Here is a 14,412-nt window from a genome sequence, read left to right as displayed (position 1 = left end):
TCTACAGTTCGACCTGCAGTAGAGGATGAGTAAATGTTTCCCTAGTGAATGAATCCGTTTTCCTCTTCCACCGGTTTCATCACGTTGGAAAGGCACCGGGATTTAATCCTGCCTCTAGTAATAACCAGTTGGGTAATCTTGGACTTCGCTGTTCAGCTATAGGCTTAAAATCTGCCTCCATTTGAACCCAGGCCCTGCCTCTTACTAGCTGCGTCACTTTAGAAAGTTGCCAAACTTCTCTGTGTTTCAATTTCCTCATTTGGGCAACGGGGTACTGAGTGCCTATGTCACAGATTGGAGTGAGGGATAAAGGGCTTAACACATACGAAGCACGACTAGGACGGTACATAGTAAGGTCTAGATAAATATTAACTCGTATTATTTTATTATTATTTTAAAATCAACTTTATTAAAGTATTAACTTACAAACAATAAAATGCACTCATTTTTAAGTATACAGTTTGATGAGTTTTGACTGATATGTACACCCATGTAAGCACCACCTCAATCAAGATAAGCATTTCCAGGTCCCCGAAAGTTCCCTTTGTCCCTTTTAGTCAAGTGCTTCCCTCGCCCTAGCACCTGACAGATGAGTTTTGCCGGTTCTCGAACTTTCCATGAGTCTGGGAATGGTGGTTCACGCCTCTAATCCCAGCACTTTGGGAGACTGAGGCAGGAAGATCACTTGAGCCCAGGAATTTGAGACCAGCCTGGGCAACAGAGGGAGACCCAGTCTCTACAAAAATTTTTTTAAAAAATTAGTTGGGCTGGTTGGCATGCACCTGTAGTTCCAGCTACTTGCAGGCTGAGGCAGGAAGATCACTTGAGCCCAGGAGTTTGAGACCAGCCTGGGCCACATAGGGAAACCCTGTCTCTACAAAAAAAATTAAAAAAAAATTAACCAGGCATAATGCATTGCACTAACACTTATTCCACACTCAAGAAACGCTCTCTCCTACCTCCTCTCCCTTCTTCCCGTTAAAGGGGTCCTTCCAAGGGTATCAGGAGGCAGGAATCTAAAGGTCAAGGGCACTGTGGAGTTGATGGGGGAGAAACCACTGTGTTTATAAAGCAGGTTGTTATTTTTTCATTCTTTGCCTTGTGTCCTTTCCCCTACTTCCCTCTTTTGAGGATAATTAAAATGCAAGCTGGCACTCCCTTGGAGGAGACAGCTGAAGATTTAATTGCCCCAAGAAAAATTTTCCAGCAAAAGGTCCTGTGGTAATGGCAGCTCTTGGCCGGGCTGCCCGAATGCCTTTGCATCTGGCACAAAACATTAGCGATAATGCATTAATCTGCATGTGCACAGGGTCCATTTACTGGCATGGGGGGAGCCATGGCAGAATCAAGCCGACAGCCTTAGTCAGGCTGCAGCCTTCTTGCCATTAAACTCTCACCCGGCCTCATTCTGGAGACAGGTCTGTGGCCCAGATCCATGCGACCGGCTGCCGCACCAGCTGACCTTGCCCAGAGAGGGCCTGCGGGGGCAGAAGGCCCAGGTTGGTGGGAACGGCACCTTCTACCATGAGGGCTTGGCCTGTTGTCATTGAAGCAGAGCCAGGAGGACAAGTCTGTTGAGAGGCTGAGCCCCGCCAGCTCCCAAAGTTGAGCCATTGACCAGCCACGCTAGGGTTGTGCAATTTGAGAGTAGACAAATTTTTGCAAACTTTTATCCTGTTTTCTAAGTATAGCCCCAGTTTCTCTAGAAGAGGAACCAAAGGCTCAGACAAAGGTCCTTGGCTCCTTGCCTGTTGGGGATCATGCATCATTTTTTTAAAAAGGTGATTGCCCTGAACCCAGGATCATGATGAAAGGCAGAGAAACTCAGTGGGAAAAGTCAGATGTACTGAGGTTTGCTTCTAGTTCCAAACCTGCCAGCCAGGGACTCTCAGTTCTCCTAAAATGCCAAGCAGACTCCGACTTTTATGCTCTTCCTTCTCCCCCTTTGCTCTCTTCCCTCCCTCTCCCCCTTCCTTTCTTCCTTCCCACCCATCCACCCATCCGTGCTCTCCTGCATCAATCCAGCCATCCATTCAGCCTCCCTCCTTCCATCCATCTATCCTCTCATCCTCCTTCTCATCACTCCGTCCATCCTCCCATCCCGCTAATATTTGCTGGATGCCTCCTATGGGCTTAGCATAGGAGTTACACTGATGAGTGAATCAACACCCTCCTTGCCCTGAGGCAGCAACTGGGGCAGTAGAGGAGAGGATGGTAATCATGTAACCACAGTGCCAATGTATAATTACAAATTGAGATGAGGGCTACAAAGAAGGGCTGGACATGGTTACTATGGAAGTGTTTGACAAGGGAACTTAGCCCAGCCTCTGGATTGGAGGACAAGCAGGAAAGATCCAGGGAGTGTTGCAGGCAGAGGGAGTAGCTCATGCAGGGGTCCTGTGGTTCATTTTAGAAACTGGCAGGAGGCTGGTGTTGCCAGTGCAGGGAGTGATGGAGAGAGTGGTGTGAATCGGGCTGCAGAGCTTAGTAGGGGCCAGTGCACACAGGGACGGCTGGCCAGTGCACACAGGGACGGCTGGCCTCTGCCAGGCACTGGCTCCTTGGAACTCCTTTGCACTGGCTCTTTCGCACTTACCTGGCTTCTTGTTACTTATTTTTTAGATCTCAGTTCAGGGATTTCCTCTTCAAAAAGTCTTTTTCTGCCCTGTGCAGGCTGAATGAAGCCAGTATACTTTCCTTTAATAAGACAAAGTATCTCAAATTTGGAAATAAGGCAAAAGAAGGCAGTGCTTCATCTCGTTGCCATACTGGGGCATGGTTTAAAAGCCCCACTGAAGGATTAGTTAGTTCTGTAGAAGAATATACCTGAGTTTGTCTTTCCTATTTGATTAAGGCCCAGATTGGGGCTAATTTGTAGACTTTTGTCTGGTGGGTGCAAATGGCTTCTGTCTGGCAGAAAAAAAATAGCTCCAAAGATATGGCCTTATTGCCTTGTAGAACATTAACCGGATTGATCTCTAACTTGAAAATGTTATTCTCACCTTCCTTTTTCAAAGCCTCTAAGTGCCCATTTACTCTTGGAACCAGCTCTTGCCCCACTGCTGGCTCACTCATTAGTGTGTTAATTCTGCACTTGTACGTCATGTTTGTCACGCCCTTCTCAGCAGCGCTCATCCCTGCACTGGGATTGCCAGTGGCTCTGGTTCCCTCATATATGAGCTCATATGGGTGTGGTCCATTTTTTGTCCACACTATGTCCTCAGAACTTTGCACAGGGCCAGGTTCCAGTAGGAGCTTGAGAAATAATTACTAGTTGAAAGATCTTGAACTTATTACCTCTCCACCTCTCTGGGCCTCAATTTTCTTCCCTGTGAAATTGACATTCCATTTGTAAAGAATGTGAAGATTCCATGAAGTAAAGAATTCGAGTGTCCAGAGTCCAGTGTGGCACATGGTAGGCTTTAGTCTCCCTTATCCTAGGGGCTGAATCCCAAAGGTAGAGCGTGAAGTTCTGGTTTGGGAGCTCATGTCTGGTCAAGAGGACACCAAGTCACTGGAGGAATGACTCATGGTGGGGTTAGGGAAGTCAAAGGAGTTGCTATATAGTATTTCTTGGGAGAGGAAAATCAACCTGGCCAGGGAGTCCAGTAGGGGCTGGGGAGGAGCAGGAAATGTTCTTAAACAGGTCAGGTGGTGGTATAAGGCAGAGGACTCCGAAAACCAAGCTGGGGTGTTGCACCCCATCCCCGAAAGGTTGGTAAGAGAGACCTATCTCAGGCTAATGAGAAAGAGAGGGACTTGATAAAATTATTCATCAGAAGAGAAGACCCACCATTGCAGAGATGCTCTAATAACCTGGCCTGATATGTGAGTGTGTGGGTGTGAATGTGTGTGTGTTTCTGTGCCTATGTCGACTGCTGTCTACACCACACTGCTGCAAAGAGTCTTAAATCTACTTTCTCATCGAACTCTCGCCAGAACCCCCGGAGGTGAAGGCTGCTACTATCCCTGTTTCACAGGTGACAAAGCAGAGGCTCAGTGGTGAATCTCTTTGCCCAAGGTCACAGGGCAAGGACTCTGGGGTGCAGTTGTATCCGATTCCAATGGGTGGAGGAGGAGGAAAAGTGATGGAAGGAATCTCAGGAGATGAAGTGATAACAGATAATGGCTTATCCTTGTAGCCATCCTTAATCTTTGTGCTGTTTAGCATCTTTCACTGTTTTCTGTGCTGTTTCGATCACGGGGATGTTCATCTTTCCAATGAACTCAGCGACACTCCTTGGGCCCCTCACTGGGGCCAGGCCCTGGGCTGGGTTCAGGTACCGAAGATAAGGTGTTGACACTAACTTTAAAAAACAGATTGGCCGGGGGTGGGGAGGGGCAGGCATCAAAGGTTGAGGGGGACAGGGCTGGGCATCTATCTTTTAAAAAATTCAAGGCATAACTTATATACAGGGAAATGCACCCATCTTAAATGTGCAGCTGGAAAGGTTTTTACATATGCAACCCCCCAGATAACCACGACTCAGGAAGACGTAGAGCATGTGCCACCCCAGGCTTCTCCTGGTCCTCCCTCCAAGGGCAGCCACTCTTCTGATCTCTGTTGCCAAGGTTTTGCCTGTTTTTGAACATCAGGAGCACGTCTTCTTAAAAAGCATCTTCAATGTCATAATCTTGTATTCAGAAAAGAAACCAAGAGCCTGGTCAGGCACAGTGAAGAGAGTGGTGAAGCGGGGTGGTGTCGGGGATCCCAGCAGTGGCAGGCTCAAGGGTGCCTCGGCTGGCTGGTGAGCAGGCAGGCAGCCATATCACCCTGATGTTCTGACACTTTGGTGGTGAGATGTGGTGTTTCTGGCTACTGACAGTGTCCAGTGTACCCTGAACATTATCCATGCCCCCCACTTTCTCACTGTCAGCCCCAGCCCCCATCATATGCCCATTCAGTGCTGGACTAGACCATACCCACAGTGGCGTCACTTCCCGGATGGCGACCTTGGAGGAAAATGCTTCATCTCTCTGTGTTTCTATTTCTTTATTAAGTGGGGGATAATCATAGTACCTAACTCATAGGTTTGTTAAGAGAATAAAGTGAATTAATTTTAATAAATACTTGTCCAGAGTTTAGGAGAGTGTCTAATATGTAGTATGTGTTTATGCCAAAATTAAGTAAACCTTCGTCAAAACTGGGCTGTTGGAAATGTGCTAGAAGACACATGGGCTTTTAGAGTTGGGCATTCACATCTTGGGGTTGGGGGCCGGTGGAGATTTTCCTGATTATCACGTAAAATGGGCAGGGGCTTCAGGTGGAAGGCAGAGGACTCTGGCCTGGTCCTCATGGAGGAAGGGAGTCTTAGCATTCTCCTTTGCACCAGGAGGAACCCCAAGGAGGTGTCCGATAAATGCCAAATGCTTGACTGATTTCCTGGCGGGCTGGAAAAAGGCCACTTAGCTCCCATCAACTTTCATTTCGCCTGCCAGCCTCCAGCCCTGGAGATTTGGCCGTGGAGAAGCAAGGCCCAGGTGCTGCATAAAATACACACCCCCAAGTCTCCTTGTCTGGACATGCAGTCCATCATCCCCCACCTTCCCAGAGAATGGAAGGCATTTCCCCACCCACTCGGCCTGGATTCATGCCTTGAACACCCCATTCCTGCAAGCAGTGCACATATTTCATGGGTTGCTCCCGGAGGGAGGCGGAGAGCTGAACTCAGGCCACGGGCCAGGAAACTGCTGAGCTGTCTGTTACAGCCAAGGTCCTGGCCTGAGAAGAGGGTGACCTCTCTGAGCCCCGCAGAAGGCTCCTTGGTTCAGGTGGTCTCTGATCACATGGACCAGGCCAAGGGTGTAGGGATGATCCCCAGTGGGCTTGTGGATCTGAGTTCAAGTCTCAACTTGACTAAAGACTCTGCGTGAGATTGGTCATGTCACATGCACTTCCAGAACCTCATCTTTCCTTCTTTGCAAAATGGGCACAACCACAGCGATCTGATAGTCATGAGAATTAAATGAGGCAGTAAGTACAGTGTGGGGGAGAAGAGTCAGATTCCCTGGCTTCAAACTGCTCTGCCATGGGACATTGGAGAAATGACTTCTCCGTGTCTCAGTTTCCTTATCTGCAAAGCACAGAGAACAAGAGTTCTCCCTCATGTAGTTGGGAGAAGGAAATGAGTTCTAACTGTGAAGCACTCGGCAGCACACTTGGCATAGCTGTTATTAGCTATCATGGTGGTTAATTTTGCAGTCAGTGGTCAATACATGATGTATTGATTATTAACCCAGTGGCTAAGCATCAGGCACTACAGTTATCCAGTTGGAACTGGAGGCTCAGTAACATCACTCATTAGCTGTGTGAACCTGTGTAAGTTGCACCCTCTCTCTGTGTCATCTACAGTCAGTAACATAATTGCCCTTGAGTCACAAGGTTTAAGAATTCATCAAGGTAAAGCGTTGACACATAGTAACCACTAAATATTAACATATTTATGCCTTAACTTTATTACATAATTAGCACTAATATCATTAATGATCTAATGGAGGGATAGAAAGGAAACTAACATTTATTGAGCACCCACTATAAACCAGCACTTGACATCAGTCATCTGGCAAGGATATTACAGGACAAGGATTAGATGTCTGCATTTGGTGGGGAAGGAAAGTGAGGCCCCAGGAGGAGGGTGAGCCGGGTGTCCGAGATCCCATCAGTGGTGAGAGGCCACGAGACTCAGCTATGCAGGGTCAGGGCAGGAAGGAAAGACACAAGCCTCAGTGATGGCCTACCCAGTGCCAAGCGTGGGCTCAGTGCTTCCAACCTCCTTGAATCCACACAGTCACCCTGGCAGGGACTATTCCTGCCCCATTGTGCCGACACGGGGCCCAAGTCTCAAAGAGGTGCTGTTTGAATACCCACAGCTACAAAGCAGCAGAGCCGAGATCCAAACTCAGTTGTCTATATGGAATTTTATCTCAACCTTACACCGGCTCCTTCTGAGCCAGGGCAAACAAAAATCGTATGTCTCTAAAACCTATGTGAGGGGCTCAAATGCTGTAGGTTGTTTCCAAACCCTGGGGTCCATTCAATCCTCTTCCAGGCTTTGGCAGGAGGGCGGGCAGCCCCCGAGGCGGCCCCGGGACACACTCACAAAGACAAGAATACTGAACACCGGAAGGACTCGTTATTACCCAGAAATCTTTATTACAAAAATATTTTGCAAGCCAAAAAGTTTAAGTTGCAACTATATACAAAATGGGGCCTGTTTCCTTCCCAGCAGTCTTAAAATAAACTCCTGAAACCATGCTCCTTCCGCAGGGTTGGTTCGACCTCTTCCTTTTCCTGGGGTTCAATACACAAGGTATGTGGATTCTCCAGGTTGCCAGGCTAAAGCTAAAGCTATACGTCTTCCTTGGCCTTATTCCCTTATTTCCCCCTCCAAGAATTAAAAAATAAAATAAAATGAAAATGGCACCAAGAAAACATTCTTTTAAAATACTGAATGTGTGTGTGCATGCGTGTGCACACGTATGTGCTGTCTCTGGGTAAAAGAGAGGGAGACGAAGGTTTACAAGCCAATCTTTTGGAATTTGGAACTAGCCTGAGCCAGGTGGCTGGGTCACTGTGGCTCCCAGATGCCACACGGGAGCTCCGGCCAAAGCTGTCCACATGGTCTGTTGGCTCAGCTAATTCCTGGATGCCATCATTGAACTCACCAGGTGACCATCCCCCAGAGAGCTGCGTCTATGCTGAGCTCCTGCAGTCTCACCTGTAGGACCTCCAGGAATGGGCAGGATGGCTCAGCTACTTTTACAGCCTGAGCCAGAAATCCCTTGGGCATCCCAAGGCCAGGAGTCATGAACGTTAGCGTCTCAACTCTAAGAGTTATAGTGAAGACTGAATAAATAGGGCTTGCGACATCTGCTTGCCCTGGGCCCGGTCAGGCCCTCACACCCGATGGAAGGGTGGGGGTTAAAGGGTAACTGGGTCACACCCTCTGGCCAACCTTCTGGGACAGAGGGGGAATCAGCCCGAGCTTCACAGCTGCACCATCCCCTGGCTGTCTTCAATTTATTCCAGTTTGATCCCAGTAGGGTTTGAGAGCAGAAATGGAAGATTTCTTCTTCAAGGATCAGCTCAGAAAGCCGGGATGGGGGCAGTCACTAAAGGGGTAGGACAGACGGCCAGGGCCACTATCCCTACCCTCTATGTGTTCCTAAAGTGCTTATGAGAGGTGGTGGGGAGGGGTGTCATCTTCACTATCCCCACTTTACGGATGAGCAGACTGAGGCGTTGGGTCTCGATAAGACTGCACTGTCAAGAGGCAGCCAGCCCTCAGCAGCCCTGGGCAGGCTGGACTTATCACAGCGGGGTCACAGAAGGCTGCACTACCAGCCGCGTGGCTCAGCTGAGAACATGGCCAAGTCAGTCCCAGCCAGAAGGCTGTGTCTCCAGGGAGCGGCTGACCTGATCCTTCTTGCCCATTCTTGGGGTTCTGGGACTTGGAGGAACTCAAGTCTTCGCTGTAAGAAAATCCCTCCAGGACAACAAACTGTTAAACCTCAGACTTCACAAGACCCAACCATGGACTTCAACACATGACAGACAGCCAAGATCACGTTGCTGTTGTTTTAAGAAAAAAAACAAAACAAAACACCACAGATCAAGTTTTCTAACACCTCAGTTTCAAGATTGCACGTTTCACATTTCTCAGTAATTTACAGGCGTCCACAGCGAGATGTTGCTTAGTGCTAGCTGGAGGGGCAAGCTCAGGTCTAGAAGGGAGAGATGGGTCCGGGTGGAGCAACACAGTTGGGCCCCAGGGAGTCTTGGAGGGACCCGAGGAAGCAGAGGGTTTTGTCTCCAGTCCTTTGGGAGGGGTCCTCTCCTCCTTCAGGACTCATGGCTCTTTAGCCTAGGGATGGGGGAGGCCAGGACTGTTGGCAGCAACCTCACCAAGCCTGGATATGGGTTCCAGAGTTTTTTTCCAGCTTTTCCATGGAAGGGGCAGTTTGATCTAAAGGGGAAATCTTCCCCACTCTAGCCCCAGTTGGGTGGTGGTAGTGGTGGTGGTGGTAGTGGTAGTGGTAGTGGTAGTGGTGGTGGTGGTGGTGGTGGTGGTGGTGGAGGTCAGGGGAGGTGGGATTTTCTCCTCCCCACCCTGGAAGATCAGGCTTCGGAGCATCGGGGAGGCAGTCGAGGGTCTCCAAAACCCACATGATGATGGACGGAGGCACAGGAGTTCTTGGACCCCAGGCAGTTCTGGCCACTTCCCAGGTTGGTTCCCTGGCTGGTTTGGCAACGTCAGCCTCCAGGTGTGTGGCAATGTGGGGGGAGGGGGCCGTGGCTGCCCAGGAAGTGCTGGAGAGCCAAGGAGGGGTGGGGAGAGAAGAGCCACCCTGGCCCCTGGGTCCCAGAGCCTGCACCGCCCCAGCCCTCCGGGAACTGGGTTGGCTGTGCTCATCACGGCGGCTCCCTGTGGGACAAGAAAGCGCGTAGAGATGGGTGCTAGAGCAAACCACGGTCCCATTCACTTCCTCGGGACCTGGACGCTGGCGTACTCTGAGAAGGACGGCTCAGGCTTGGGGGCCGGCTGCTTGGGGGTCCGGTTGAGGTGGACCATGTCCAGGTCAGCATAGGTGAGGGTGTCCTCCGATGCGGGCTGCGGGCTGGTCTGAATGCTGGCATACTCCGTGTGGTTGTTGGGCTCCGCAGCCTGGGGAGCAGGCTTCTTCCCCTTGGGCAGGTTCAGGTCCGCATATGTGATATCATTTGTGTCCTGGATTTAAGATACCCAAAGAGAAAGTCATGAGGAGGTCATTCTATAGCCCCTGGCCCACTCACTCAAACTGAATACCAAGTCTGGATGCTTCTGTGTCCTCTCGGCCCACACTGGCTCAGCCATAAGTCATGTTCCCCTCATCTCTTGCCAACGTTACTTGCCTCCAGCCTTGCCCCTTCCCATCCGCCCTCCTCCTCACCCTGCCTGAAGGGTCTTTCTGACCCGCACAGTGCGGTCTCCTCACAGCCCCGCCTCAGTGTCACCTCCTCCCGTTCCTGCCTCCTCCCAGCCTGAACCACCTGCAGTGTTCGCCCATTTCCCTCGAGGGTGTCTGTCCTGCTTCTCCTTGTAACAAATCCCAATCCACCCTGTAAATTTCAGATGAAGCATGGCTCATCCTAAGACCCTTCCTGGCCCTCCCCTCTCCTGGCAGCGTCCATGTTCCTTCTTTGTGCTTCCTCAGCCCATGTTTGTTTTCCATCACAGGGCCCACTACCCAGGACCATGTCTGTTTGGGGGCCTGAGGAGGTGCTGATGGTGGTATGTGTGGGGACATTCATTAATGTATGCATTTATTCCACAAATATTCACTAGGCATTTGTTATGATTCAGACACCAAGGCTGGCACATAAGAAGTCTGATCCATATTGAATGAATACATGAGTGGATGGCAATAATTTCACCTTCACTCAGGGCAAAGCTGGGGACAGGGAGACAGAGAACAGGGGCAGTATAAGAACGAGATCGCCAGTTAGTGAAGCGGGAAACGTTCTGGAGTCAGAAAGCCTGGGTTTGAATCCTGGTTCTAGCTCAGGGATTTTGAGCAATTCACTTAACCTCTCTGGGCCTCAGTTTCTCCATCTGTAAAGAGGGGATGATAATAGTGTCTACTGCCAGGGTTGCTGTGAGGATGGAATGAGATTATCCAGGTAAAGCGTTTAGAACAGAGCCTGGTACCTATTGAGAATCTGTCTTCAATAAATGTTCGCAATCATTAACCACTTAGCAAACTTGGATACCTCCCATGTGCTAATCCTATCAACCTGCCACTGCCGCCTCAAAATCGCCCATCATGAATGATAAACTTTGCTCCCTCTGTGACTGGCCCCTGCGTGATAGAACAGAATAAAGCTACCACCAACCGGCACAACTCCTAGTTGGTGCACGGTAATGGCCGATTTCAGTTCTCAGGGCTTACACGCAGCACACAAACACACAGATCACCCCATCCACTCTCACCACAACCCTGCTTGGGAAGGATCATCTATTCCACTTTACGGCTGAAGACACTGAGACCAAGGGAGGTTCAATAAAGTGGACAAAGTTGTCCGGCTGGCAAAGAACCAAAGTGTGTTGGACTCTACGACTGTGCTCTTAGCACACAGCTCCTCTGTCCTGAGCCCTGCGTGCTCTCATTTGCTTCTGTCTGGGAAATCCGTGTTGACGGCGTGCAACTCCCTCCCTGGCCAGGGCTGGCACCTGGCACTGGAATCGCAGGCACTCTGCCAGCTGGGCTGTGACTGTCTGGCTCACTGTCCAGTGCGTGGCACACAGTGGGTGCCCAGTAAGTCTCTGCTGTGAATTTCGTACGGGTTTCCATGACCCATTCTTCTCACCAGTGAAATTCGTACGGGTTTCCATGACCCATTCTTCTCACCATCATTTTTTTCCCCCAGAAGATTCCAGGAGGAAGTCCAGAAGTAAAATGATGGGGGAGAAGATCTCCCTCGCTCATGACTGGAAATTGTTTTTTCTTAATTACAACTCGAGCTCATGTCCGGGGCTGCGGGGGGACCCCATGGGTCACAAGGGCAGGGCCAAGGCATTTTGGTCTACAAATGCTGCGCCTTTCACCAGCCCGACTCCTTCAACAGATTACATCTAAAAAGATGACAACTGCCTTGGAAATGTCAAGGACAGCTGGTGCGCTCTCGTTCCGGGTTCAGAGCGGGGCCTGTCTTGTTACAAGATGCTGAGCAGCCCTCTGCCTTCAAGGTCTGACAGCATCAGCCGGTGATAAGCAGGGCTAGGTTTCTCAGAAACCGTGTTGCTGCAAAATCGTCTCAGCAATGCTGACCAGAAACCTCCAGCTTGAGTGAGTGTGCCCTTGTGTGAGGTAATTAATGACATGGGGTCTTTCCATCAGCAAAGGTGGGAGAGGCCCTGGCAGGCTGGGCTTTGCAGTTCCAGCATAGAAAAGCCTGGCTGTGAGGAGCGGACAGTGAGCTGGGAGTGGCGCTCCTGGTAGAGGGACGGGCCTGGGCAAATGTAGAGAGATGGGAAGGCACGATCCACACTAAGGGAGCTGCAGCCTGACTCCAGGGCACCATTTTCATAGGACGGATTGTGAATGGTGCCCCTGGGGAGTTGTGCAATGGGTCGCACTGAGTCATGAGGCTGCAACAGCCACTCTTGGCTGCAGTAGAGAGAAGGAATATGCACAGGACATGGGGAAAGCTAGGAGTGTAAGATCCTCCACCCTCCACCCCACGAGGAGTCTTAATTTAGAACCAGATCTGCAATTCCGGTTGATGTGAAGCAACCACGCCACGGAGTTTCCCAGGAAGGGCATCTCACCAAGGACTGTACCTGTGTTATTTCTCTGGCATTCTTCTCGGGCTCATGCAACCTAAAAAGGAAAGAGACACACAGATAAAAATACCCTCACTATCTCAAGTGCTCATGCAAACTGATAAGAATAACATTTAGGCTCCATTTTCTATATGGGTTGAGGACACGAACGAAGGACTCATAACAGAAATACAACTGCATATCAAATGTTTGGACAAAGGGGTCAATCTCACTAAAAAGGAATTCTAAGCAATGCACTATCATTTTTTTAACCTACTCTATTGGCAAGGATCTTTAAAAATTATAATACTTGGTGCTGGGGAAGCTATGGTGAAATGAACTGGAGCTTTCATACGTCACTGGTGGGAGAGGCAAACCAGTACAATCCTTTTGGGAAGCAGCTGGCAAAATCAAGAGCTTGGAAGATGTCCTCATCCTTTGACTCATAATTGCACTTTTTTTTGGGGGAATTCAAAATATAGAAAAAGCTTTCAACACAAAGGCATTTGTCAAGGGCTGGATGGGGGAGGAGGTTTATGTCTTAGGGCTCTGCCAATTGGGACTGGTTAGGGAAATTAGGATAAATCCACAGATAAAGATTTAAAAGGTTTATGAGGAGGTTTTTTTTTAAGTTAAAATTGCTTACATTAAAATGATAAGTGAAAAAGGAAAATTCTCTGTAGGATTATCTCAATTATGAAAAATGTGTGGATAACACTGGAAGGAAACATAGCAAAATGCCAACTGCAGTGGTCTTTGCATGGTATTTTTTTTCTCCTTTTTAGTTTCCCATATTCTCCAAATGTTCTGTATTATAAACATCTATGTATCATCATTAAAGAAAGAAAAGAAAAAGACCAAGATGTCCAAGTTAATCAAAGAAGTTGTTCGTGCACTTGCTTCTGTAATTGGAGGCCACGGCTTGACTCACTGGAGGGTCACGGTCAAGGTGATGAGCAAACCAGAGCCACTGGCTTGGCTGAAGTTGTGCAAATTCTCAAGCCGGCAACCCCGGGGATGTTAGCATGGATAATGTCAGAAATGAGCAGTGGGGCTTGGCAGCAGGGTTATTAATGGATTTGGCATGAGTGCTTGGCTCTGAAAGCAGTTCTGAGACATGACAAGCCCCACGTGGCCACAGAAAGAACCCTCCAGGAGCAGGGGCACGTCTGCTGGGGAAGATCATGCAGATCTGTCCCCACACTACTGGCCTCCAGCCCTCCTGGAGCTCCCCACTGGCTGGCTGGTTCAAGTCCAACTCATCGCCCTGCTCAGAGTCCCACGTGGTCTGACGTGCTGCCTCCAGGCTAATTCACTGCCCTGCCCTCATGTACCCACTCATCTACCCACCAGATATTTCGGGGGGGGGGGTGGCATTTGATGTTATGTACTTCATGCTTCAATAGCAGCCTCGAAGGACCCCTTTGATCATTTTTCCTCTTGGCTAACTTTCGTGTTTCCTTCAAGACTCAACTATGGTGTCACCTTGTGATGGCTCTGCTGACAGTGCTGCGCTGGCTGGGCTGCCCCTCCATGACAATCTCAGATCTCCTGTCTGTCTGCATATCTTGTTTCTATTGCTGTCTGCCTGCCTGCCTGCCATGCTTCCTCACCACATGTGCTCAAAAACAGTGACTTGGAATGAATGCCAGTCAGGCTGCCCCAGGGCCTTTGCATGCTCCATGGTGCTGCCTCTTAGTCTGCTTTAATCCTTTTCTTCCTTCAGATGCTATTATTTTAAACGGCCTTTTCTTGGGGAAATATTCACTGAACCCCCAAAGTCCATTCTCAAAACAGTGGGTTCTTCTCTTTCAAAGCAATTTCAGACAATAACCAATGATCATTTTCCCCATATCTGTGTCTCCCCTGGATTTTCCTATTTCAGTGAATAGCTCTACCATTGGTCATCCTGTGCTGAGGCTGGAGAAGTGGGAGTCAGCCCTGATTCTTCTCTCTCTTCCTTTACAGCTCGCATCTAATCCAACCTAGGGCTCGTCGGCTCCACCTCCAAAATATCCATCAAAGCCAGCCACCACATCCTCTCCACCATCCGAACTCCCCTGATTCCTGAAGAACCTCCTCCTTGATCTCCCCTACCTCTATTCCTGCT

General features: G+C 49.4%; 1 protein-coding gene across 14 annotated transcripts in view; it reads right to left on the bottom strand.

Annotated features, from left to right (window-relative positions):
* Window positions 1-7,129: 7,129 nt before the first annotated feature.
* SIRPA (signal regulatory protein alpha) overlaps window positions 7,130-14,412 on the bottom strand; it is a 45,640-nt gene continuing 38,357 nt past the window's right edge. For 8 of the 14 annotated variants that reach the window (XM_016937315.4, XM_063803315.1, XM_063803313.1 and 5 more), the window contains 2 exons: window positions 12,321-12,360; window positions 7,130-9,728 (listed from right to left, as the gene is read on the bottom strand). In XM_016937315.4, coding sequence (XP_016792804.1) covers window positions 9,480-9,728; window positions 12,321-12,360 — 289 coding nt within the window. In that variant the 3' untranslated portion in view covers window positions 7,130-9,479. Of the gene's footprint in view, window positions 9,729-12,308; window positions 12,361-14,412 lie in introns of all 14 variants that reach the window. The other 6 variants (XM_063803306.1, XM_063803314.1, XM_054674412.2 and 3 more) reach the window with 1 other exon arrangement.

The sequence above is a fragment of the Pan troglodytes genome, chromosome 21, assembly GCF_028858775.2.
Source record: "Pan troglodytes isolate AG18354 chromosome 21, NHGRI_mPanTro3-v2.0_pri, whole genome shotgun sequence".
Taxonomy (NCBI): Eukaryota; Metazoa; Chordata; class Mammalia; order Primates; family Hominidae; genus Pan; species Pan troglodytes.
Note: the sequence above shows the minus strand (reverse complement) of the source record. Positions and strands in the feature narration are given on the sequence as shown.